This window comes from Gallinula chloropus (genome assembly GCF_964237585.1).
Source record: "Gallinula chloropus genome assembly, chromosome: 1".
NCBI classification, from domain to species: domain Eukaryota; kingdom Metazoa; phylum Chordata; class Aves; order Gruiformes; family Rallidae; genus Gallinula; species Gallinula chloropus.
The window spans coordinates 38306026-38332593 of record NC_140085.1 but is presented as its reverse complement, the minus strand read 5'-3'; the positions used below and the strand labels follow the sequence as shown (position 1 = coordinate 38332593).

Genomic DNA, 26568 nt, shown 5'->3' with positions numbered 1-26568 from the left:
GTCCCATACAGCTGCTTTCATGTCAGGAGATTTTCAAAGAGTCTTTAGCTTTCACAAATAGTTACTTCCCACTGCTGAACTTCAAGACGTTCTTCAGGGAAAAAAAAATCTTAAATTTTTCTAAGGAAACTAGAAAGGAAACTGAAAACATATTTTCAGTGTCTTGCATGTAACAAACACATATTGCCAGACTATAGCATTTGTATTTTACATTCAGATCCCCACTCCCAAAAAAGTCCTTTTTCTACTTAAACTCAAGACAGTTCTGAAGTACAGAATCCTCTTGTATCTTATTCTTGGGTTGTGTCTCAAACAGATCAAATAAAGACAAATGACCATCACTTAATATAGCCCAGAAAGGAGTGGGAAACCGCTGTTCATTCCCCTTTCCACTTCTCATCAGATGTGAGAATGGAAGGACTCAGTCTCACAGCTAATTTAGCATGGTTTGCTGGAGTGAGATCTTTCTAGCCTGGCAGAGACTAGAGTAGTAGTATTCTCTACTGGTCTTTGCAGCTGGTGTCAGGTATTAGCTTATTGGAAAATACCTGGTTGTCCAGTATAGGAGATAAAACCAATAATACAAAGCCAGGTCCTACAGCCTTTGCTGCATAGCCTTGTTATTTCTTACATTGAGTTTGTAGTATTTGTAGAGTAAGTGCTACTAGATGTTTTTGTAATCTTAAAAAAAAAAAAAAGGTTTCAGTAATATCTGGAGCAGAGGTGACTATAAAGTACTATTTTTCCTTTTTTTTTTTTCCCTTGGAATTAAAAACCAGTTACTTTTGTTCAAAATGCAAAAAAATCTGGAAAAAATGAATATTCCTCCATAGAAGTCACACTTAATTACATCAGTCTTATAAGGAAAAGAACACATTTCTAGTTCTGTATCTGTATGACCAGAGATTGGTGAAATGTATACTGCAGATACAGAAAGCAGTTCCTGGCTTCTCTCAAATCGTATAAAATCCTCCTTTATCCCCTTATGATATTTTTTAGACAGTGAAGCCTAGCCGAAGCCTTTTCTTTCATATCAAAGCTTGGGCTTCTGTCAAATGTCAAAATCTCTTTGTAGGGTTGGCAATGTGGGTCATAGGTGCAGATCTTATTCTTTTTGTGTGACTGTGAAAATATCCTCTGGACATTTCTTGGGTCTACAGTAAACAGATAGTATTGGATGTGGGATGCTTTCCTCTTTAATAAAGCAGTCACTAATGCACAAAGTGCCTTGTAATCTGTTATTGATCATATAATAGCTGCTTCATTTGCCCACAGAATTACTGTGCTAAAAGCGAACCTGTTGATTTTTAAAATGTGTGTTTTAAAAGTGCATTCCAGGACAAGGGTTAAAAGAGCAAGGCCACATCTGTTTGTCATTAAACATGGCTCTATAGAAAAATACATAAATAAAAATAAGAGAATGCTACTCCACTTGCACATACTTATGCAGCAGATTTCTGATGTTCTTCTGATTTTTGGTAAGAACTTATCACACTCAACTTCATATCCTTGCTTATATCACTTTTTTTCCTCTCCAATTCTTTAGATTTTCAAAGGGGTTTTTTGGTGTGGTTTTTTTTTTTTTTTAGCACAGCACATGATGATGGCAGGAATGTCTAGCAACTGGAGCAGTGCTTTATGTCTAGTGGTTGGAGCAGTCTCAAAGTAGAGGGTTCTTGTCCACAAAAATTGCCCATTTATGGCTGTGAGCAAGTTAAATAGTTAAACAGTGATGGTTCATTCTATAATCCCCTACACTATCAGCATCTTCAAAGTATCTGTTGTGAGTTTGCTACCTCCTTAGGCTCAAGATCTTCCTGTAGGTACCTAAAGCTGAGGTAATCTTGTTTCCCCCACTACTTGAATTTGAGAACCAGGTGGGTAGCTGGGCACAGCTGGAAGGAACACTGGCACTATCAGAATATGGGGAGCTAGATTTAGCTGCTTGGGCACTAGGCTGAAAAAAAAAGTGCTGGAGGTGATTGCTGTGACTCTTGTGCCCATGCCATTTCAGGAAATACATAAATATTCACTGTGCTTACTAGAGAAATTTACTCCAGTGTTTGAGACATTCTTCAAAGACCAAAAAAGTCTTGGTTCAGACTGATTTAGAAAAGGATTTTCAGTCTGTCTCGTGTGTCCCAGGTGAGCATGCTAATCACTTGGCTTCTCAGACTTCCCTGCAGCAACTATTCAACTTCATACACAATTAGAAATTATGCATTATACCATGGGGAAAGTGAAAGCCCTGCTAAAGCTTGCCGAGTAGTGCATAATTTTCTAAAGTGTGAACTGTATTCATGTCCTCTTAGCAAATCCTATAGAGGAGAGATTTAAAACTTGGTGTTGTGTTACATGTGAATATTCTCCCCCATGAGTTACCTTACAAAGAGCATATTAAAAAATTGATGCACTGAAACTGCCTTTTTCTTTACCCTTCTTGGAGAAGAAAGACTGGATTGCTTAGATTTAAGGGGATGCAAGACATTCCTTTTTGCTCCACTTTTCACTTTAGGTAACTAACATTCGCATGTGTGAACTGCTGTGTAAAGGCCAATTTAGAATCCCTTGTACCAAGTCTTGAAAAGCTGCATGTGTGTGATGCAGTAATTCTTGAGAACTGAGACAAGGATACACACATTTTTCAGTTGTTACAGCAAAGGAGGTGAAAATCCTTTTTTAATCCTGTGGAGATTAATTTACTGGGGTAAGATTATAAACGTATCTAGCTGCTTTGTAGCTTTGGACTCTTCTGTGGGTTCCACAAAAATAGCAAATGTGGTGGGAAGGTCTTTTTCCTGTGCCATTATCTTGGAATGCTCTGATGATGTAGACAAGAATGATGTAACCTAATTGTACGTTTACTGAATGCAGTGTGGTGTATTCTGTGGTAGCAATCCCAAATTTATGTTGCAACTCCACTGGAAACACTGTTAAATATACATTAACTGTAGTGGGTGGGAGGACCTTAAGCTTTACAGAGATATTCAAAGTGGTGGGATTTCTCTTGCCACAAAAGCATGATTTCTTTTTTTTTTCTTTTTGCCTCCTTTTTTAATATAGTGACAGTGTTTCATGGGGTTCAAAATACAGCTCTTGAAAAATCTAGATAAATCATATCTGCTTGCATACAGTTTAAGTCATAATAAAATCAGAAATTATTGTATCAGTATGCTGTATAGTGGTTGTTTGTATATTGTATCAGTAGTTGTTTGGAACATGATTTTTTAAATATGGTGGATAAATAGACCTAGATTGGGAGGATGTTTTTAAGAAGGGTAGGTTGTGGTTTGATTTGTGGTAAAGAATTTTTAAAGTATGCTAGCCACAAACTGTTAAACTTTTCTTTAAAGGAGAAAGGTGCACAAGTATGTTTTTCAGATGGTTACGTTACTGTCTGTAATGCATTGAAACTTGTTTCCATGTACCTGTGCAAAAATCCACAAAGTGATGCTGCCTAAGAAAAGGAGACTGGTCAGGAAATGGGCGACTGCATAATGTCCAGGCTGAAGCATGGGGGACTCAAAGCCCTATATAGATGCTTGCCAAGAATCCCATCCTGAGGAAGGACAAACTGGCATATAAGGGGGAATATTATTCATGAAGTCATGCAGTACGTTAGGTAGGAAGGGTCCTCAGCAGGTTATGTTTGTCCAACACCAGTTCAAAGTGGAAACTTCTTTATATTTCAGTGAGGTTGCTCATTCAAAAGCAAGTTTTATTACACTGCTGTCATTTTAATTCAGCCAGTAAATTTCATAAAGCAAACATACTTGGGTTTAGGGAATGGTTGTTACCTCATATGTGTTTTGATTTGTTCTGCAGCATTTGTGTCAATTGGCCCTAAATCTCAGTCTAGCTCAGTGGTTGTGCAAGACTTGGTCAGAGAAGGCATAAGGTAGACCAGCCCAATGCACAAACTAACACAAGTTCTAAGCCAAGTGTGGCAGTGGAGGTAGTTGGATAGGAACAGTGGTTTGTGCTTTGGGGCACTGTATGTCTTCCCATGCCTATTTACCTGCATTCACCAGTCTCTTGGCACTCTAATTGATATCTTTTCTCCATGGTTACTGTCAAACACTTAAAAATTAAAAAATAAACACCTCATTCCCCCTCCCCCCCCCCAAAAAAAAAAGCCAACCAAAAACCCAAACAACAAACACCAAAACAGGTGGAAAACTGTATGCTCTGTCTGTTTCATCACAGCTAGTAAGCTTTAGCTTACAAATTCCTTGATTTGGAGGGGGAAGCCTGTTAGTAATGATAACCGAGGAGCATCATTTTTTTCTCACTTCATATGATGAAAAGCTACGAGATCAAATACAGCAGGGGACAGTATTATGTTTACAGAGCACAGTATTTCTAGGAACAGAGCTGTGGTAATTTACTGTGTTTTCTAGGTACAAGGAGGAGTGTGACTGTGTTTGCATGACACTACCCCAGCAGTTCACAGGGTTACCCCACTGAGTTGTTGCAAGGACAACTTCTTCCTGTGAATTGGTGTGAGAAATGTCAGATGGGAATCAAAAATCTCTATTCCCTGCTGATATAGTAGCAGCTCTAGTTGTTAGCCAAAAAATTTCTCCTGGCTGCATAGGCTCACAGCAGAGAATGAAGTGAAGCAAGGGCTAGTAGAAAATGGGGAGGATGGAGAGCAGGACTGCTTACATGCATTGGACATAGAAGAGAATGAAGTACCTGACTTGGGTAACTCCTGGTCATATGATTAATCACAGAGAAGTTCTCTGGTGTTTGCCTTTTCTCAGCAGGGTTCACAGTTGTCAGTAGTTCTCTGAAATATATCTTGTATCTACACAGCAAGTGCATTTCTTTAATTACTCTAGTTGTATGACAATTTACTAATCTGTCAGTTTTAATCTTTGTTGCGTTTTGTGACAAGGAGATTATACGTATTCCATTTTGATGTGTTTAAGAATTAGTTGTCAGTGAAGGCTGCTATTTGAAATACATTTAAAGTAAGAATAGTACTCATCTGTGCTTTGCTAAGTACATGAGGCATTACTTTTTGTTTTCAACAAATGTTAAAGATGAAAGATTAGATGTATAGAGAACTTCTCACAGAAATTGTTGTTCAAGATCATTTAGCCCTGAATGACAACTTTGACCATGCCAGAATCATGACCTTTTCCAGGGTGGATGATATTGCTCAGCAATCTATGGTAAAGCCCTTTTCCCAAATTCAGAAGTAATCAAATCTTTAAAATTTGTAGCCTAATCCAACATGTAATATTTTATGCAATATATCCAGCCTGAAAAGATATTACTCCTTAAAGATGGCAGACTTACAGACCAGCCAGGTGTAATTTTGTACATTTTTGTAGCTGTTCAAGCTTATGGTATTGTCTGTGAAAGTTGTAGGTTTACTATAAGGACTTTAAAAATCAAGTTCAAGGTAGATATTTTGTGTAGCTATCTGTATGTGCCCTTCGTACAGCATGACTTGTAGACTGTTCCGGAGATGAGGGCTCTAATAAAGTTAAATTCCTACTGTGCTCTGTGGTGTTGCTAAAAAAATTGTTTTTAGAGAATGAAGAATGTGACAATGTGATACTACCAGGGACATCTAATGTCCAGTAGAAGCAAAGATTTGCTGTTCAGTACTGTGATAATAGAATCACAGAATCATTTAGGTTGGAAAAGACCTTTAAAATTGAGTCCAACTGTAAACCTAGCGCTGCTAAGTGCACTGCTAAACCATGTCCCGAAGCACCACTTCTCTGTGTCTCTTAAATACCTCCAGGAATGACTCAACTGCTTTTAACACCACCCCCATGCTGCAACTTGAGGCCATTTCCTCTTTTCCTATTGCTTGTTACTTGGGAGAAGAGACCAACACCCACCTGGCTACAACCTCCTTGCAGGTAGTTGTAAAGAGGGATAAGGTCTCCCTTAGCCTCCTTTTCTCCAGAATACACAATCCCAGTTCTCTCAGCCGCCACTCATAAAACTTGTGCTCTAGACCCTTAAACAGCTTTCTTGCCCTTGGACCTGCTCCAGCTCCTCAGCATCTTTCTTGTAGCAAGGGTCCCAAAACTGAACACAGTGCAGTGCCTCACCAGTGATGGGTACAGGGGGACAATCACATCCCGGGTCCTGCTGGCCACACTATTTCTGCATGTGATAGAAATGGTACTGAATTTAAACCTGGAAATTCCTAGCTAAGGCTAAATAATGAGAATAACTGGCTCATATTTCCACCTTGGAGTTTGGTTATGCTTTTATAAGCCTTTTCCAAAAATCCATTCTGCCTGTTAATTCATGTTGTTGACTGAAAGAATAAAAAGACCACTAGGAATGATAGATTATAGAACATACATGCATGACTTTAACTCCTTCAGTGGTTGTATCTGCAAAGTAATTACAAATGCTACCTGAGCTTTTATGTTGGTGGGGATTTGTTTTTAACAATGCCTTCAGGTCCCAGTTAAACCTTGACTGTTTCTTTATTTGAAATAAGGCACAGAATTGGAATAGAAGTAGCTGCATTTCTAATACAATGGTGTGAAAGCTGGTAGCATTGCAGAGCTGCACTTCATGAAGCAGAAAATAACAGATGTTTCCCTGGAACCTTTTGTCTGTTATGTTCACTAGAAGCCATATAAAAGAGTTATAATTGAAAAAATGTGTATTTTGTGAATTGTCTAATAGTATTTGTTAACAAAACAGTATTTTAAAAATTTTTGAGCAAAATTATTTACCTTTGTAACATAACAATGTCATGTGAAAATGAGTATTGACATGCTGAGAGTATTGACAGAGAAAGGCATCAGTGGGTTTAGTAAGGTAAAAATTGGAGAAAACATTGCTGAGATTGTTGTCTGTATAGGTGGATTAGACTAGATGCTTATAGTAGTTCTTTAACCTTCAGGTCCTTTTGTTCTACAGTGATTCTGGCAAGAAATACTTGAGGCTTTAGCAGTCTCCCCTGTAAAGAAATTCCAAGCCAGTTTCCTTATGATAATGTAATGCTATTTGCATGTAAGTGTTTATTACGTGCGAAGAAAAAAAAAAAACAAACCCACAACTGTCCACACTTGAGAGCATTTCTGACAAAAGCCTTAGGTACAGGAGTTCATTTCATTCATAAGCTTCAAGAAAGTTGTCAAAATTTTGCAAAGGCTGTTTTTCTTCAATTCATTTTTACTGAGCTAAAATGCACAATTTAAAGCTGAGGAAAAGAGAAAGAATTTGGAATGCAAAGTAATCACAATCAAGGTTTTAACAAGGCCAGTGAGGATTGACTCTGCCTCTCCTTTTGTGGTTGCTCCCCCCACTCCCTCTGTTCCTAGACTGCGATTTATGTGCTTTGCTACATAGATTTTTATGTTTTACTGTGGCCAAATTGTGCAAGATTTATACAGGGTTTTTTTCCCCAGATCACATTAAATCAATAAATCATTTGTTTGCCAATAACAATGTGGAAATCTACTGGTTTTATCTTTGCAGGATAATACAGACACTTTAAACACTACCAGAAATGGGAACACCTGTATGCTTTCAGAATAGTTTTAATACCCTCAGGCAGCTTTATTTGGACAGATGCCTTATTTTATTACCTTTCTTAAAATACAAACAGTGCTGAATAGCATTCTGACTGAGGTTGTTTTTTTTTTTTTCCTAGCAGCTTCCTGAGCAGCTGCTAGGCATTTTCTTTTAATATGATCTAGGTTTCTCTGCTGCCAGTAGATAGAAGCTGAATGTAAATGCTTTCCCCTCCCCCCAGCAGCCCAAATGCAAATAAGTGGTCTGTAACATAATAAACAGTTGCCTTTTGTCGTAACTAAATGCAGAGATCAATAATGCAGTATAAAAGCCACTTTAAGATAAAATGAAAGATCTAACAAAAATCTGGAATGCTTATTCAGCATGTTGTCCATTTTCTGTGTTCTCTTTCATCTCAATGATAAAAATAATACATAATGAACTATGGTGCAAGTTAATTGTGAGAAATCTCATGTGCTTGCAAAAGAAATAAAGGCAGATCAGTTTGCATTCCCACACAGGGTTTTGTAGTAATATCTTCAAAACTGGAGTAAATAATGAATAATAGCTAACACAAGATATTTTAATTACCACTGGGAGGTAATTGAATTTTTTTTTTGAGGGGACAAAGCTACACTATGTACCTAATTAAAGAAAATGTGCCAGTCCTTCAGAGACAGGATAATAATTTTCATTGTTATGTTTTAGCTCCTAGTGTTCTAGAAATGGAGAATTTATAGTTATGAAGCTTTGGGTTGATTCTAGGTCTCATAGTGTAATGATTGTATCAGGCACAGTCAGATGTGGGGTGTTATGGTGGCATGTTGCAGTTTTCTGTTTTGCTTTGTCTATGCACAGCTGTTCCATCGGGAATGCTCTAATTTTTTTCAAAAGCTAGTAATTTTATTGTCTAGTGCATGAAATGAGATGGGAAAGAACTGATGTTGACATACATCATCAGAGTGGAATAAATTAAAACTAAGGACTATTACCTTTGTTATGTGACACAAAAGGTATTCATGTTCCCATAGTACAGATGTCAAAGATTTAACTTTCTCTGTATAAAAAAAAAAGAATGTCCCTGTGTTGTTTTGATTGCATTCCTTTCCCTTGAGTGCTTCTCAATCTCTCCCAGATTAGCTGCTGACCAAATTCTTAGGAAGCCTGCTCCACCTTGACCCTGTCTCATTACTGTCTGGTGATTAAAACTTCCTTTCTGGAAGCAGTAATGTTTCCACTCCACTTCTCCATTTCTTCTCCATGGAGATAACTTTCATCACTTTCAAATTGAATTCAGTGGCTTTCTGGCCATTATGGTTTGCAAAATTCTGGTTTCATTGTGGTGAGGAAGGTGACATTTTTCAACGAGTCGGTTCCTCTTCATTCCACTTTGTTTTGCAGTGTCTGAGGGAGCCTGTCTTCACGTCCATTGAGTGTGCAACCTTCTGAAAATTCCAGTTGCTCTGTGACGTGTCAGTATATTTTAATTGATGTTAGTTAGCTTTAACAATAAGGATACAAACTTACACGTCCCTTGTAAAATGTGGATTATTCCATCTTTTTAAAGTAGTTCTTCCCCATGGCTTTCATTTCAGGTGCATGGTTGCTTGGTCATGATGGGTGTCTAGTTTCTTTGGCGAGTATATTGTATTTTTACATACCCAAAAATATGGGATTTTCATGGCTTGTAACTGGCCGTGGCTTGTGTTTAATTGACAGGACAGTCCTCGTTACCTTTGGCTGGCTGGGCTTGTCTTAGCCTGCCTGGAGATGTGTTCTAACTTGTAAATGCATTTATCTAATGACAATGTAATAAATTATATTGACTTTGTTTTAACCCTTGCTTAGCTTTGTACAGTTGTGTGGTGTTAACCCACTTTGGTTTATATGCTTTGCATTTAATATCTAGTTATAACATGTAGTTACTCTGTGTAGAGTTAGTGCTCTATAACCCTAGACTAAAATGGAACATAGAAAAGACATATATCCATAACATAGGCCTGGAATGGATACTGGAGGCTCCAAACTTATGAAAAAGTGGCCAATTACTGGTTATCAAATAGTGTGACCTTGAAAGCAGAATAAAAACAGTTTTAGGGGAAACATAACAAAGAACATATATGTGGCATATATAACTTACGCATCATGAATGAAGATGTAATGTGGACTTGCAGACCAGTGAAGATTTAACAAGGTGTATAGCACATTAACATACATAAAAATTACTCCGAGAGGAGCTAAGAGAAAAAAGAAATGGGAAACATCCTACTCCTCGTGGCAAAACAATGGGGATTTGCTTGGTTACCATACCCTGCCTTCCCAGGTTGAAACAAACTATTGGCCTTAAGACTACAGAGGGGCAATGGAAGAGTGAGCAAGCAGTAGATACTGGAATCATCTTGCATATATATATCATTTTAACAGTATTTTCTTTGGGGTGTATTAGTATTGTTGGAAATGGACTAAACTCTTTGATTACACCATTAAACTTTCATTAGGACTAAAGAAATTCCTGGTTGTTCATGTACAGTGCTTCCTTTTGCCCATTACTGAATGTACAAAATCAGTAGGGATTCAAGTAACCCATTCAGTAACCTGGGTATCGCACCTCAGTAACAGTATGCATCTTCTGACTTTTAAGTCCTTAATGTAGGGAGGACTAGTTTCCTTGCAAAATTAGTGGAGCTTTCAGAGAGCAATCAGAACACTTCGCTGGGGATCGCCTTCATTTCATTGATTACATAAAGTCCATATGTTCCTAACTATAGCAGTTTGCCTTGTCAGTTCCCTTTTTATTTGACACCATGTAACATTAACTTTTCTATTTTTAATCCGATATTCTTCATTATTCTGAAGAGTTGGGGGATGCGTAGCATTTGTATTCAAAAACTATATTTAAACTATTATTTAAATGACTAAACCATGTTTTAAGTCTGTTCACTGAGAGATTTGATAGATTTTCTTGATGCTTTTGGGTATAAAAATATGACTTCTAGTCTCTCCAGTTCACGAAGGACAGTGAACTACTGGAGAGTGTCCAGTGGAGGGCTGTGAGGGTGACGAGGGGACTGGATCTTCTCTCCTATGAGGAAAGGCTAAGAGAACTGGGTCTGTTTAGCCAGGAGAAGACTGAGAGGTGACCTCATCAATGTCTATAAATATCTAAAGGGTGGATGTCAAGCAGACTGGAGTAGACTCTTCTCAGCAGCGCCCAGTGACAGGACAAGGGGCAGCGGGCACAAACTGGAACACAGGAAGTTCTCCCTCAACGTGAGGAGAAATTCCTTTACTCTGAGGGTGACAGAGGACTGGGACAGTCTGCCCAGAGAGGTTGTGGAGTCTCTTTCTCTGTGTATTCATAATCTGTTTAGACGTGATGGTGTGCAACCTGCTCTGGGTGATCCTGCTTTAGCAGAGGCATTGGACTAGCTGATCTCCAAGGGTCCCATCCATCTCTTACTGCCCTGGGAATCTGTGACTTTTCATTTTCAAACAATGAACACTGTGAAATACAGAGCTCTAATGCCTCTTTTGCCTTGCATGAGCAAGTATTTCAAGTGCTTGACAGGCAGTTTATTTCTCAAGTTGAAACTCTTTTGCCATTGATGAAGTCTTTTTGACACATCTCATTTTTGAGCTAAATAAAATTCTGCAAGGAAATCTGTGAAATTTGTAACTGAAGAAAACTGTAGTACTAATTGTATTTAAGGTCTTCAGCTTTTGTTTATAAAGCACAATAACTTTGTTCAACGCCAGGCGGTGTACAATATCTGATTAATGCTGTTGTGATTGATATGATCTGGAACAATGGCAAATGGGGAGGTTTTTTAGGTTTCCAAGGAAACAGTACAAGAGGGGCATATGAGGGTATGAATATCTATATGTATGTGTAACAGTTGCTTAAAATATAAAAGAAAGAAAGAAGATTGGAGTTGGGCTAAATATCCTTATACCCAGCCTAGCTCTTCCCATGTAGCAATGAAAATCTGATCACCTTCCCTAACAGTCTGAATGTTGCCTCTATGACTTCTCTCCAACCTGCTGTACCATTAGCTAGCCACAGTGAGGTTTCTTTTCTCATCTAAACCAATATTAATTCTCACTATTTCCTAAAAGTTAACCAGATAACTGCAGAACCAATTCCCATGACCAAAATAATTAACATTCATGGCATTAGATACAGTCCTAAAAATAGACTTTACTGAATGTTTTCCCTGTAAGATTTATTTATGTACTCAGATGCAGAAGTGTAGGTGATCTGTTTTTCAAGAGAGAATGAAAGTCTGGTCAGAGCATTACATTTTTCTGGGATCCCAAAATAATAAAATGTAAGTGTAGTTAAGAGGAAAAAAGATGGAAGTTGTCATGCTAATTAGATCTCTGATCTCTTTAGTGTAGTATCCTGGACTGGCAGCACTTAGTACAGATTTTTCAAGCGCTGATTTAAGAACTGTCAAACTTCAAGTAAATTTATTCAGTCAAATAGTAACATGTTTGTAGGGGAAATTTCTTCCAAAGCCCAAAGGACCGATGACCTTGTTGTTCAGTCTGTGTGCACATGTTATCTACTTAAGTTTAATCTAAAGTTAGTTATGACTCTGAGTTGTCTGTTTATCTCAAGTTGCTCAGTGTATGCTTATCTTCTCCTCACTCTGTATGTTGACATATGATACGCTGTAGTAATGTTGAAGGTCAGGAAAGATTAATCTTTACAAGCTGTAAAGCTACCTCAGTGATTATGTTTGAAATAATCAAAAGGCATGTCTGCTTTTGTTACTCATCTGTAATATGAAGTATACTGTTTGCAATTTGTTTGTATCCTGATGATAAAGTAGGTGAAGTTATTTTTCATTGGTTCTAGAGGAATAAGTATTGGAAAAATACTATATGGCCACCTTTGCATTGTGGATGTCTTAAGGCAAACATAGCAAAGAGTGTGATTGATTAAATCTGGTGAATCTTGAAAAAAGCTGTAATTCCAGTCAGTATTAAATTACTGTGCCTAAATAAAAGATACTGTTTATGCTGTATTGTTTATTAGAGTTTGCTTTTTAGGATTTTGGATTAATAAATTGTGTAACTTTGTCTCAAGTAAAAAAATGCACTGTAGTGAGATTTCCATGCTTCTCCCATAAATAGGAACCACTGTGTTTGCACCTTTTCTTGCATACCAATGATGTTGGTTGTGTTGAAGGAAGTGGTAGAAAGTACTACTGATTGAAGATTCTCTAAATTTACATTTTTCTAATTCTTATTCCAGTTAAGGCCTCAGTCCATCCCTACTGAGATAATTTTGATCCAACATGTCATTGTAGTTCAGTTGCACATGTGTTATAATTTCCTGGTGCTTTTACATGGGCGGTTGTTTTGGGGGTACCCCTCTCAAATACATAAAATAAATTGAGTTGGGCTGGCTTGGTGGTATTGAACTTCCTCTGCATTTTCTGATTTGTTAGCAAAACATACATAATTGCAAGTGTGCAGTATTTTTAAAAAGGTGACCACAATGTTTGAATGTCTTATTTTTCCATGTTTTTTTTTTATTTTCAGGTCTGGCAGTTTCTCTTCAGTTGCTTCATGGAGACATAGAACAAATTAGGAGGGAGTATACATCCATGTTCACCCATGGAGTATCCATTACAAGGAAACTAGGCTTTTCCAATATTATAATGCCTGGTAAGTTAAAAGGAAAAAAATTCTTAAAAAGTAGCAAGACAAAAAGAACAAAAGAGAAATTACTTAGTTTTCAGCAGCTTTCCAAATAAATACTGTATTCTAAAACTTCTTAAACTTTTACAGACACTTTTGTGTTATTTTTTTCAGATAGGTAGAACTGTCCCAGTGGCTCCCCTGCACTATATATACATTGTATAGTTACTATCTCAATGTCAAAAGGGCGTACAGCAATAGCAGCCTTTTTTGAGAGATGGAACCCCACTTCAGTGAATAGAAGTGGAGGTGACTGACTGCAAGACTGCTGAGCTCTATGCAGAGAAAACCAGCAGAACGTTATGTTCTTGGGATCTGGTAGCTTTCTAAATAAGGATTCACAGAATTTCACTGACACTGTACAGCTGCTGGTTTCACCAGGTTTGCATCTCAAATACTGGAAATGAAGATACTGGAAATGGGGGGTAATAGGGATGTAGAAATTGTAGTTTGATTTTATTGTATGACAAAATATCAAAGGGCTAAACAGATGCTAGTAAAGATAGAAAGATTGTTTCAATGTGAACGTAAAGGAGAAAGAAGATGATTGTTATATCTGTAGTTGCATCCTTGAAATTAATTTTAAAAACCCCAATCAAATAAAGGTTGCTGGAAATTATATAAGGCAAACGTCTCTTTAAAGGACAGGCATGCTTGCAAGCAGACTAGTTGGGCATGATTATGGTGTTGTGCTGTTGCTGAGAAATGTTGTGGGCAAGAACTCACATCTTAGTTTCAGCTGAGTCCACACACAATGCTTTGACAGTCCCAAATATAACTCATCCTCGTGACCTGCAGATTTTTACTAGAAGCTACCTCCTCCTTATAAAAATCTGTCTTTGCATTCTTGTATACCTAAATCAGAAGTAAACTAAGGTTCTGAGGCAGGAATAAATAAGCTTCAATACTTCACTAATCAAGGAGGCCTTAAATAGGCATTTAATACTCAGTAATGAGACTCAGCTTTAGCTGTGGGCATGTGTTTCTCTTGAACTCTGCCTGAAACTTGACAACTGAGAATTCACTGTTGTGTTCTTACTGCCAATTAAACATCTGTCCTGCACTCTTGATCAGTACTGCTAATCACTTAAACATGCATAGAACACAAGTTAATAAAACAGTTTTAGCATTATTATGAATATACTCTGCTGGTATGACTGCAGTGTTCAAAACAACAAAATGCATGAGTTAGGTGCCATTTAATTTGAAGGTAAATTATATATGTATGTTGAATGGAATTAATTATTGAATCAAATAAGTGTTGTAGATTATATGGCTGGTAACAGTGGAAGCATTTTCATTGAGCACAGCATAGCTCCCCTTAAGACACCATTCTACATTTATCTATGATTTAGTGACCTTCTGCTCTATGCTATCAAATTTTCTAAGTTCTATAAATAGCTCTTGTATCCCCTCTCTTTACAATTGCAAAATAGTGTGATGTACTGCAGAAAGCCTATTGGAATACTTTGTGATGAACTGCTAGGGATGTTTCTTGACTCGGTTTCAAAGAATTAGGGACAGCCAGTTTGCCCCTTTTTTAGTTTAAAAAAAAATATATATATGGGTTGTGGTGCTCTGCTTCCTCAGGCCAAATGTATGCACACCTCAATTTAGCAATGTACAACTTGTAATCTCTGTTTACTGGCATAGAAGAGACTTCTCCTAAAGAGAAATAATCACCTCACTCTTGCAATGACAAGTTCCAAGGGCTAACCAGAGCAGTGTGCCCCAGGCACTGAAATGCCCGCAGGAACCTAGCCTTTGAAACGCTTTTTTCTTTTAAAGCTCCCCTTTCATTTTGTTTCTCTTCTAGTGCCTAGTTTTCAGAGATAAATTAGAGAACTTCATCTTTTGCCACTGGAAATGGTCATTAATTAGATCTTATTTTATATTTTTGTTGGAAGTAAGTATGTTGCTGGGACTAATTAGCACTGAGGTTAGGATTCTGAACCAGACTCTCTTGAATTATTCAATAAGAAATACTTCATGCTGCTAAACTACAGTGTCTCTTTTATAAATGCCATATTTTAAGTCTCTCTCCTATTCTGGTGTATTTAAACTCTCTCTGACCTTCATTTTTCATCATATCAATCCTTTTCTCTTAGGAAGTTTTTTCCATTAAAAGTAACTAGGATCAGCAGACGTGCCAAACTAGAATTTTGTTGCTAATAACAATGCATGTTTTTATAAAGCGATACTTTTTATGTCACCGGAGCCTGGCACGGTGAAGCCACAGAATGCTCTTCTTTTTTTTGTTCCTTTTTTTTTTTTAAATGAAGAACTCCAAGTGTTTTAGGAAATTAAGTAGATGTCCTAAGTTTTAGGAAATTAAGTATATACGATTCAAAAAGACTGTGAAATAAGTAACTCAGTTTATTCCAGCTGACAGAAGAAGGACAGGCAGTGAAAGTGTCATCCTGTGAGTATAATCAATGTGCATTTTCTAGGTTTAACCAGGATTTAAGGGCAGACTCTGGGCAACCACTAGTAAAGTCCTTTCCAGCACCCTGGTGCAGTCTGCAGATGCACAAGCCAATATGTTTGGAAAGCTTTGTACTGCATCAAAGGACAGCTGTGCTTACCCTCTGAATTTCTGTGCTCACCATTTCCTGAAAGGGCAAACACATCATTAATTAGTATATAAAGTTTGGCATTTAATATTTATAACCAATACTATACTTTTTGAGCAGTGCTGTATGTTAGATTAATGTATATAATAGGTGAGGGAATGTGAAAGCTGTTTTATATTTTTTTACATATTTTTACCATCTGTTTTTGCTGGTTTATGTTGTGAACTCACATGGAATCTGTTTCCAAATTTGGTTTAGAGCATCTGCACAACCTGAGTGCTGCATATTCTCATGTGTTCTAGTATGTATACACGCAGGTATTATTTTGAATCCTTGTTGAAGATACCTAATTCCATAAAAAAGCCTGAGCATTACTGTGTGTTGCCTGGGGTTTTTATCGTTGAAATAAACCCTAGCACAGCTGTTTGTCTAAATGGGGACTTACTGGAGGACCCATAGTTCCACTCTAGGGCTGCCAGTTGTAAACTGGCTCTAAATTGTCATGTTGTAAGCATCCATATAGTTGCATGTTGTCTTTTCTTGTGTGTATCAGACCAGAACTGCATTTGCTTTACTTTATTTAAGCTATACTGTGCTTAACAGTGCTAATTCTATTAATCATGACTGGTACATTCACGGCAAAGACCCATTCAGCGTAAGATGGTAGCACATCAAATAATCTCATGTCTTTCTGTAGAATCCTTTTTTCACTAAGCAGCTCAGATCCAACCCTTATGTCCTGGAACTTTACCTACAAACTTACTCTCTGTGGCTTTGCTTATAATATCAAAGATTATTTTTATTTAAAACTACTATAGATCCAATATGTAAAGGCTTATAGAGGACAGCAGCTCACCTCCAAAGGTCCATAAAATGTACTGCAATGGATAAATGATTGACCCCGTTGGCTGACATCTCGATAGATTTTCATAGGTGGTTATCAGTGAGCTACAGACAGGCTTTGTCAGCTTAAGATCTGAACTGGTGGCATTTTACCAGTGCTGAGATCTGACCACGATTTGCTCTGGGTTAAGATCAGAGTTAATATTTCTTTCTGCCCATCCAAATTATTAAACTCCTATGATATTAGAAAAGGTAAAGTAATTGCTGAGTCATTACAGTGGTGTTATATTGACCGTTGTTTTCCTTGTACATAAGCTTAGAGGACCTATAATGCTGGCATCAGCTACTAAGTCCTGACTGTGAGGGTCTTGGTTTGTGATGCTTCACTCTGAATTTTTTGGTCCTCTTCTAATCCTTCCATGTAATTTTGCAAATAACATGAGTAAAGACTCTACATGAAGCTGCAGCATTAATTTCTGGAAGGAAATTTTCATACTTTCAAACTTCTCTGTCGACCAATAAAAATCACATTTTGTTTCTCAGTGTTCTGTTTTGGTTTTTGTTTGTTTTTTCTTCAGTTTCTGCTCATTCATCAGATAGAAGGAGCTGCCCAGGATGTTGCAGTGCTTTTGAGTTTCCTACATTAATATTTCATATGCTCAATTTAGGAAAAATAACTTAGTTTTTTTGCCATCATATCTGCGTTGTTCATCTTTTAACTTCATTAGATGTCCTTTAGCTGTACAGCTAAATCTCGTCAGAATCCCATCTTTGAAAGCTTTAGAATATACTCATCACTCCTTCACTTAGATTATTAAAAGTTCTTTTATTCTTTTAATGTGCAAGTACATGCTCTCCATCCTTACTTTCTATTTTCAGAAGCTTTTAAAAGGAAACTAGAATCTTTGTCTTTTTATACAAATGATCTCACAAAATGCTGTCCCTGTGATAACATGCATTTTTCAGTGATTTGATTTGACTAGAAGCATATTCACTCTTTCAAAGCTTAGAATAAGAGTCTGCAGAGCACAAATGTAAAGAAAGCTATGGAATCTGTTCTCTTCATTATGGTAAGTGTCTGTATCTGTCAGTGAGCTTGGACTTAGTAAAGAGCTGTTAATTCTAGGAAAAGAAATCTGTCTGACATACTTAAGCGTTTTTCTCCCACGAGCAGAGATATATGAATTTTTCCAATCTTCTTTATCCTGCACGGAGTACAGCCAGCCTAAATTTAACAGCTGCTGTTGTTTGCTGTTCTGATTTCCAGGAATCCAAAAATAAGTATTTTTAATTACTGAAAGTAATATTGCCTGGATATGTTAGTTACACAAAATATGTTTAGGCAATATTGGGGAGTAAAGACACCCTGAATTTTGACCTTTCATGAGACTGTAATACTCTATGGGGAATATCCTCTGCTTTACAAATCCTCTTTTAATACTTTTATAAAGCTTTGATCCTACCTACCAAAAGACTTCTTATTCCTGCAAGTCACTGGAGAAAAAGATGCTAACACATGACTACATACTTAGACTAGTGAAAGGAACTTCTACATTGTTTTCCTTCTTCCCATCTCCTCTTGTCTTATTGGTTCATTAGGAACTGAAGGAAAGATAGACTGGAACTATGGAAAGGAAAGAAAAGCCAGAATTTAATTGGACTTTCCTTGATTTAAAGTCCCTGGAAGTGAAGAACAAGGTAAAAGGGTCTTCTGCAGTTTATATTATTTGGAAGTCAGCTGGGTTTCTTTTGAGCATAGAATAAATATATATGGGAAGTGTATACAAGGACAGCTATGGCTTGGAAGTCTGTCTTCAATAAAGCAGGTAAGGAGCACTAGCAAACGAATGCTTTAGCTCTGTAAAAATAATTGGTCTTTCAAAATCTGTTGGATATATTTTCTTTATATTGTAGTGATACAAAAGCAACAGGTCAAAGTTGTATGTTTAAAAAGCTTGTAGATCTTTTATTCTCCACTTGTTCAAAGCAACTTGTTTTACATCACATTGTTAAAAGGAAGAGCAAAAAACCACCGTGCAATGAGGGTCTTAGGTTGTAGATCTACAATCCATTTGAAATCTTGACGTATTACAGTTTGAGAATCCCTCATAAGAGGCATTTCACTTGCTTAATCATCTGTTTTCTGGTGAATGTTTCTTAGGGCTTGTTGAGAGTTTCTGTAGTAAAGCTGGAAATGCAGATAATGTTCTGTTGAAACAGGACAGTAGAGTAACTGAGAAAAGGAATCCGTTTATTTGTCTTTGCCTTTGATTTAAATGCCAAAGCTTACTTAATCCAATAGTAAAAAGCCAGTAGAGTTACCAAAGTCACCAATGCTCCTGGAATTCTATCACATGTAGCGTTGTTCTAATGTTTGCCTCATATCAACAAGAATATCAGTAACAATATAAAAACTAGCTAGTGGTATATAAATAATAGAAATGGGCTTACTTCTTTCTGCCATCCCCCTGTCACACACTTAAATGCAGATGCACACCCTGCCCCAAATAATTTTTCATTAAGTATCACCCAGAAGGTCCCAATCTCAGACCTTTTCTTCGTATGTGTATATCTAATCACGGAGGACATATTCTCCACTTGAGTCATGTAATTATTGTGAGTCTATTCAAAAGCTTCTGGCAAATAACAGACTCATTCATTGCTGCAGTAATGAAGTCAAGGTATTGTGATAGGGGGAGAAAGCACTGAGCAGACAGCTGACTGGTGGTTGTCACGGTCTTTACATCTGACGTGTTTACTGGCAGCTTCAAGCATGTTAATGAGATTTACCCTGTTTCTTGAAAGTGGTGAATCCATTCACTGATAAGCAGCCAGCCAGCCACTCTTTTGGTATCTTCTACAATGCAAAACAAAAAATAAATTGTTTTAATAACAGGATTTCACTTCCTACAGTGATGAAATTCTTTGTGTATTCCTGAGCTGATGTCCTTAAGAATGATCCCAGAACTATAACATCCCCCTGTTACTATGATTTTCACAAATGATGCCAGATTGCTTAGTTGGCTTTTTTAAAATCAAATATACCCCTGGATCATGTCTAAGAAATCAGGAAGGGATGACAAGAAACTGGCATGCCTGAGTTGACACCTTCTGGTCAAAATAGAGGGCAAGAAGGAAATGTACGGGCAGTAGAAGCAGGGACAGATATCCTGGGAAGATTATAAAGATGCTTGCCTGGTTGTGTAGAGATGGGGTCAGGAAGGCCAAGGCACAGCTAGAGCTGAACTTGGCAAGGGATGCAAGGAAGAATAAGAAGAGCTTCGATAGATAGGTCAGGCAGCAAAGGAAGGTCAAAGCAAGCATGTACCCCCGCAGTGAACGCAACTGGCAAACTGGTAACAACAGACAAGAAGGCAGATGAGGTACTCGACAACTTTTTTACCTCAGCCTTCTCTGGCAATCCCTCTTTGCACACCTCTTGAGTGGATGGACCTCTAGGCTGGGATGAGGGTAAGCAAAGTCTTTCTTCTACTGTAAGAAAAAATCAAGTTTAAGAACATCTGAGGAACCTGAGCGTAAGTCTCTTGGACATGATAAGGTGCATCCCAGAGGCTTGAGGGAACTGGCTGGTGCAACTGCCAAGCCGCACTCCATGATATTTTAAGAGTCATGGCAGTCAGGTAAAGACCCTGGTGACTGGAAATAAGGGAAACATCTGTTTTTAAAAAGGATAGAAAAAAAAAAACATTGGAGCTACTCACCTGTCAACCTCGTCTGTGTCGGGAAGATCATGGAACAGATCCTTCTAGAAGCTATGCTAAGGCACATGTGAGACAGGGAGATGATTCAAGACAGCTGGTATGTCTTCACCAAGGGCAAATCCATAGTGGCTTTCTATGATGGATTGATTGTATCAGTGGACAAGGAAAGAGCTACAGAGTTCTGTGAGGCCTTTGACATCACTCCTCACAACATCCTCAGTTTAAATTGGAGAGATGGATTTGATGGATGGACTGTCTGATGGATAAGGAATTGGTTGGATGATCACATCCAGGGTGTAGTGGTCAACAACTTGGTGTCAATAGCTGGGTAGAGATCAGTGACAAGTGATGCCCTTCAGGCATCCATACTGGGACCAGCACTATTTAATATCTTCATCAATGACAAACAGCGGGATCAGGTGCATCCTCAGCAGACTTGCAGATGACATTGAGCTGAGTGTGTGGTTCTTTCTTGTGTAATTCCAGCTTTCTTGCAAGCAGAGCATGAGCTTGAAAAGTCCTTGTCAGTGTAAATGCTACTTATACTGATTTTTTTTTTAGTTGTTGCTATTATCAACATTGTTCCAAATCCAAAACACAGCACTACACCAGCTACTAGAAAGAAAATTAACTCTGTCCCAGTCAAAACTAGGACACCTACCCTTGTCTTTTATCTTCCAGCTTTTCTTCTTATTTTCACTATATCAGCATGGATAGTTACATTGTAAAACATTCTAGCCTCTAAAAGGCTAAAGTGGATTGACTTGGAGGGTAGGAGGCAAGGTGTGTGAAGGGTCCCTAGCCCTCTCATCAAGTTAATATTGTCTTCTATGTGTTTCTTTCAGATCCTCCCACTGACAGTATTTACACAGCTCTTGTCCCATTCTATGAAGTATTCTAAGGAGCTTTTTTTTCTAAACCATTTTGTGTTTACAGGATTTACATCCCTGATAATACCATTTTGTCTGTGCCACATCCAGAGATTTTCAGTCTCTACAACTGAAATTGTTTTAAGAGCTGTTCTAGTCGTGTTTAGGGTATAAAACAAAGCAACTCATTAGCTTGTATTTTACAGACATGTAAATGAACAGGAACTTTCTCTAAACAAAATAATGTTTTCTGCTCCTTTTCAATTCACGGTTCTAAAGGACCTATAATTCTGAGCAAAGCTTTCAAAAAAGCAGTTCCTAACAAAAGCTCCTAGTGAGTTCTGTGTAATTATTTTTAAATTAGTGGCTGCTGTCAGGACAGTTTAGATTTGCACACTGAAAGCTATAACTATCAGAGATGCTGTCTTGTTCAAATACAATCACGCTGAGTTTTGTTACAGTACTAAATAATCAATTTGGAATTTATTTCACTAGAAGGCTTTTTGAGGATAGCTGGCAAACTAAATTCTCTTTTCTTTCTAACAAAGACAGCTACCTTTGATCTTTGACAGCTATCTTCAGCTTGAAAACCTTGTTCCATATTAATATGCTACAAGAAACTCTGCAGCTCTAAATGTGGTTGGAATATGAGAAAAAGCTTGTTATAATATCTGTGTTGCATCTGTAACTCACAGCTTCCTGGGTGTAAGTTTCAAAACAGTTCTGTGATGAAGGATCATTACTTTGACACTTAGGTACTAATGTTTCTAGAAAAAATAAAAGAACAAACAAAACATTAACACAAATGTTCTGACGTTTGTCCTGATCTGACCTTCTCCTTGCTACTGATTACCTGTGTTGCCCCTGTCCCCTGAGGTTCAATGGGAGCATTCAAGTCTCTGTGAGATGGGGACAGCTGGCATGCAGGTCCTATAGCTGGGGGGACACCCTGTGCACAGCAGCAGACTAGCAGTTGCGTGCAGGTCCTGAATAGGAATGATGCAGCCCCTGCCTGTGAAGGGAAGGAAGCCTGCAGAGCCAACCTATAATGAACTGCATGACAGAGATAATGGGACCCCTGAGCATCCGTTGTCATCTCCAACCTGCAAATCACTCCTGGCTCTTTTCTCTTTACTGGTTATTTAAAATTTGTGGTTTATTGTTGGCAGGCTCAGGAAGGCTGACCTCCATTAGCTAAGTGTGTCCTCCAGCAATCTGTCTTGTGGTTGTTTTGCAACTTTAATTGGCCTTTCCTCCTACTACTTGTAATTGCTTCTTTCATGTAATTGATGCTGATCAGGTCTCTGTCCTCCACTCCTGTTCAGCCCTTGTACAGTTTGTTGCTAGTTGAACTCATGGAGCTTATTCTGCTCTTGGTTTTGACATTTGAGCTGTAGTGTGCCTGGTTAGCACCTACATCTGGGGCAAGAAGAGTTTGGAGTTTTTCTTCTCCCAGGCTATAAATAGTGCTTTCAAGATATTTTTTGCCCAGCTTATGAAACATATTGTCAGGACTGTATGAAGAGGTAGGTACTGCTGATGCTGTGCTGCACACGTTTTGATTTAGCAGCCCAGACATTTCAATTCAGCACCTTTCACATACAGTTAAATTCACTTATGGAGTAAATGTCCCTGCGGAACATGCACTTAAGGTTTGTGATGCACAGGGAAGTTAACACTGCATAATGATCCACATCACTGCAGCTTTACAGGGTTGTTTTTTTTGTGTTACATTCTATGGAACTTCCTTTCCACATAGCACTAACCACCACTTCAAAGTAGAAGCTTAGCAGGAGCGATTCAGTCTTTAGCTTTTAATATTTAAAAATCTGATTTTGATTAGCCAAATAGGTTGAATAATAGGGTGCTAACTAAGTAGTGCCAAAGTGTTGGGGTTAATGGGTCACTTCTGTAATTAGGATGGAATATATTGACACTCTTTTTCAACACACTACGTTATTGTCTGAAGTAAGAACAGCTTCCCTAGATACACTCTTTGATCTTCACAGCTCTTCCATTCTTCTAAGAGACAGCTTATTACTTCCTGCTCTCACGAGGACCAACACCAATGTTTTTTTTTCCTCTTTGTTTTTTGTCATCTCACATCTCACATACAACAACCTTCTGCCTTATGGTTGGTTATAATATGCTAACCTCATTTTATTGGGATAGTGGCTAGAAAGTAGCTGCGCCAAGGTAAGTAGCTTTTTAAGCAGTGAAATGGTTCAGGTAGCACCCAACTACAACACATTGCTGCTTTAATTGCTTTTCTTCAGCTTCTGTTGACTCTGACCATAACCCATGTATCTAGAAATGCCCTTTGCATCTAAGGAGAACCAAAGTGATTTAGCTTTACAAAACATGTTTAATAATCTCAGTGTGTGGTTCACCATTCTATACTCTTTTCTTACCCAGAAAACTATATGTCAGTCCTAAACGAAGCTGACTTTTATAACGGGTTTTGACCTTATAATGGTCAACAGTGTTACTAACTGGATGTTGACATCCACATGTTCATTGCACAGTCCAGAAGCCCTGGTGAAAGCTTAAAGGAACTGTCACAACAGGAGTCGGGGGATAGCGATGCTCCCTAAAAACAGGCTCCCTCTTTTTTTATTTTTTTCTTATAATGCTTTCAAATGTTCTAGATCTTTCCTGCCACACAACTCCATTGCAGGTAGAGGAAAATTTGTCACCTTAAAGTTGAATATCATTTTTGATATTGGTTTTACTTATTCCTGTACCAAGCTTCATGCTGAAAATAACCATTGGGTGTTTTCAGTGAAACAGAGTTAGAGAGGAGAACTTCATATTTCTCAATATGGATATAAGCTGGAATAAGTCTGTTGCTTTTTTTATCATGTTTAAAGACTCATCATATCTGATTGAGATTCAATCCTATAGGCACGTCTTCAACCAGTAATTATGAACTGATGTACTGTACCAAGATGTGCCTCTTGTTTCTCTAAATTCCTTACATTTGATTAAATATGAGACTTTAAAAACTCAGTAAACATATACTTCAGAGAGATTTGATTTGTGCGGATACTTTAACTGAGATACCATTTGTACTCAGCACAGTCTACCTCAAGACTCAGATACTGAGCAGGACTTTCCCTTTCAGTGCCACTTATGGCTGTAATTGCCTGTCTTAAGCAAAACCAAGATGATTTAATCTGTCAGAATTATCTTTCTGATATACTGGTTAAGGCAAAGATTCCCCCAGAAAACTGGTGCATATTTTTACAGGTGATTGTGTAATAGCCATTGCCATAAATTAAAAGCTCAGTTAAAGGGAGGATGAATACTTTATAGAGGAAGTTGGAATAGCTTTTTACTGGGAGAGAGGTGGCAAAAGAATGCACTTAGTTTTATACAGGCAATCTCAGATTTTAGGGAATTTCTGTTAAAGATTGAAGCAGTGGGATTTCTAAATTGAGAAAGTTAAAATGATTAAGATATCCCCAGAGCAATATATTGAGAGTGTAATAATTTTCTAAATTTGGATTCAAATATATTTCTCTAAGCTCTATTATAATTTTCTTTCCTTTATCCTTTCCAGAGTGAAGTTTGCTTTCCAAATCTATTTTCATTTTTCCAGTCAGCAATGTTCTGATAAGTTTTTCTGCTTGATTTTTACAACTCTGTTGTAAACTTATTGATCATAAGAGCCTTTACTCGTGATATGTTCATACAAATACTGTGCTAAAGAATTGTTAGGAGCATGGATTAAAGTTCTTAACATTCCAGTGTATTTATCTGAACTATGTAAGTCCAATATAGTTGGTTTTCCTATGTTTTGCTTGCCAGTAGTAATCTTTTTTGAAACCATGTGAAATATGTGTGAGTGAAGTATGTATGAGTGCACATCCAGACACAAGGGCAAATTTAAACCAAACATGGTATTTTTGTAAAGATTAGAATATGTCGGATAGGTCACATACTTTGAGAAAGGGAACCTGCTGTTATATCTGCCTACTGTACTTTGCGTTCTTTCTGATTAATTTTCCAGTCTATTTCAGTTATTTCCCTTCCATATAAAACATCGTTATTCTTCATAGAGCGTGAGAGACGTAGTCTCCTCTTGGATTTAATTTGCCTTGCATGATAATGGAGAAAATCTGTCATTTCTTTTAATAACATGACCTACGTGTCTTGATTTGCTTTGAGACATTGAAAACAGAGCAGATCTTCCTGAATGGATGTAGACCAAGACAGAATTCATATGAACTGTCCTCTCATGGCACTGATAAAAGCTCTGCCAAGGTTCTGTAAGAACAGGGCAGTATTTGTGAAAGTACTTTCTACTCCTCTCTTTTTCTGTCTCTCTGATTTGATTTCTTCTGGCAATAAAAAGGGTGAAACTTAGAGTGTTTGGATTTTTTAAAAAACCTTAAAATGCAGACACTACTTAAGAAGTTAAGCAGGCTTAAGAAGAAATGTTTAATTACCTTTTTTAGAAATGCTTTCCTTTTTTTTTTTTTTTTGGCATAGATGCATAGGCTGGTTTGGGTTGAAAGGTACCTTTAAATACCATATTTAAAGATCATCACCCCTGCACCTCCCCATGGACAGGGACACCCTCTGCTAGACTAGGCTGCCCAAAGCCTCATCCAACCTGGTCTTGAACACTTCCAGGGAGGAGGCAGCCACAGTTTCCCTGGACAATGTCTTCCACTGTCCTTTTCATCTAAATCCTGTACAGTTCACTCTACTTAAAAAGGGGGGGAAATTTAAGGTTTTCACTGAGTTTCACCTGGACGAGATCATGAAATTTTTGGTGGAAATGGTTGTTTGGTTATGTTTCTGTAAAGATCCCGTGGAAAATGGAAATAATTCCTTGCTCATAAATCAAATGACTGAATGTAGCATAAATGCATGTAGGATTCAAGTTACTCTTTAAAGAGAAATTGCTGTAAGAAGTTGTTAGCTAAAATCAGTTGTATAGCAAAGCTTGTCTCTTTGATTACTGTGTGTTTGTCATTTTTCTGGAACATATGACTCTCTTAAGAGCCCAACCACCAGCACCAACTAGAGCCCATCCCAGTATAAACATATGCTAAGTAAGGACCCACATGCTCTTTGGTAGCTATGCTGTACTGGCTTCTAAAACTTTTATAATAAAATATTACTGCAAAGGGAAAAGAATCAGGATCTAGTGGCTTTAAGAGCAATTTTAGGATGTAATTTTAAGAACAGTTTTACTGATTCAGACCAAGAGTCTATCTACAGTGCTGTAAACAGACACCTAAGGAGAAAGAGTCAAGAACTGAGCATGCATATATATACATGTATGGTAATTACCCCCTGATGCTCTCCCAGCCTCCAGCTATTTTCAGCTCAAGGGAT

The 26568-nt window shown here is 37.7% G+C and overlaps 1 protein-coding gene across 2 annotated transcripts in view; it reads left to right on the top strand.

The window, feature by feature from the left end:
- The window catches only part of DOCK4 (dedicator of cytokinesis 4), a gene marked incomplete at both ends in the record, with an annotated part of 250335 nt that overhangs the window by 127526 nt on the left and 96241 nt on the right, over positions 1–26568 (top strand). For both annotated transcript variants that reach the window (XM_084262501.1, XM_084262500.1), the window contains one exon: positions 13054–13179. In XM_084262501.1, the coding sequence (XP_084118627.1) occupies positions 13054–13179 (126 nt within the window). The remainder of the gene's footprint in view (positions 1–13053; positions 13180–26568) is intronic.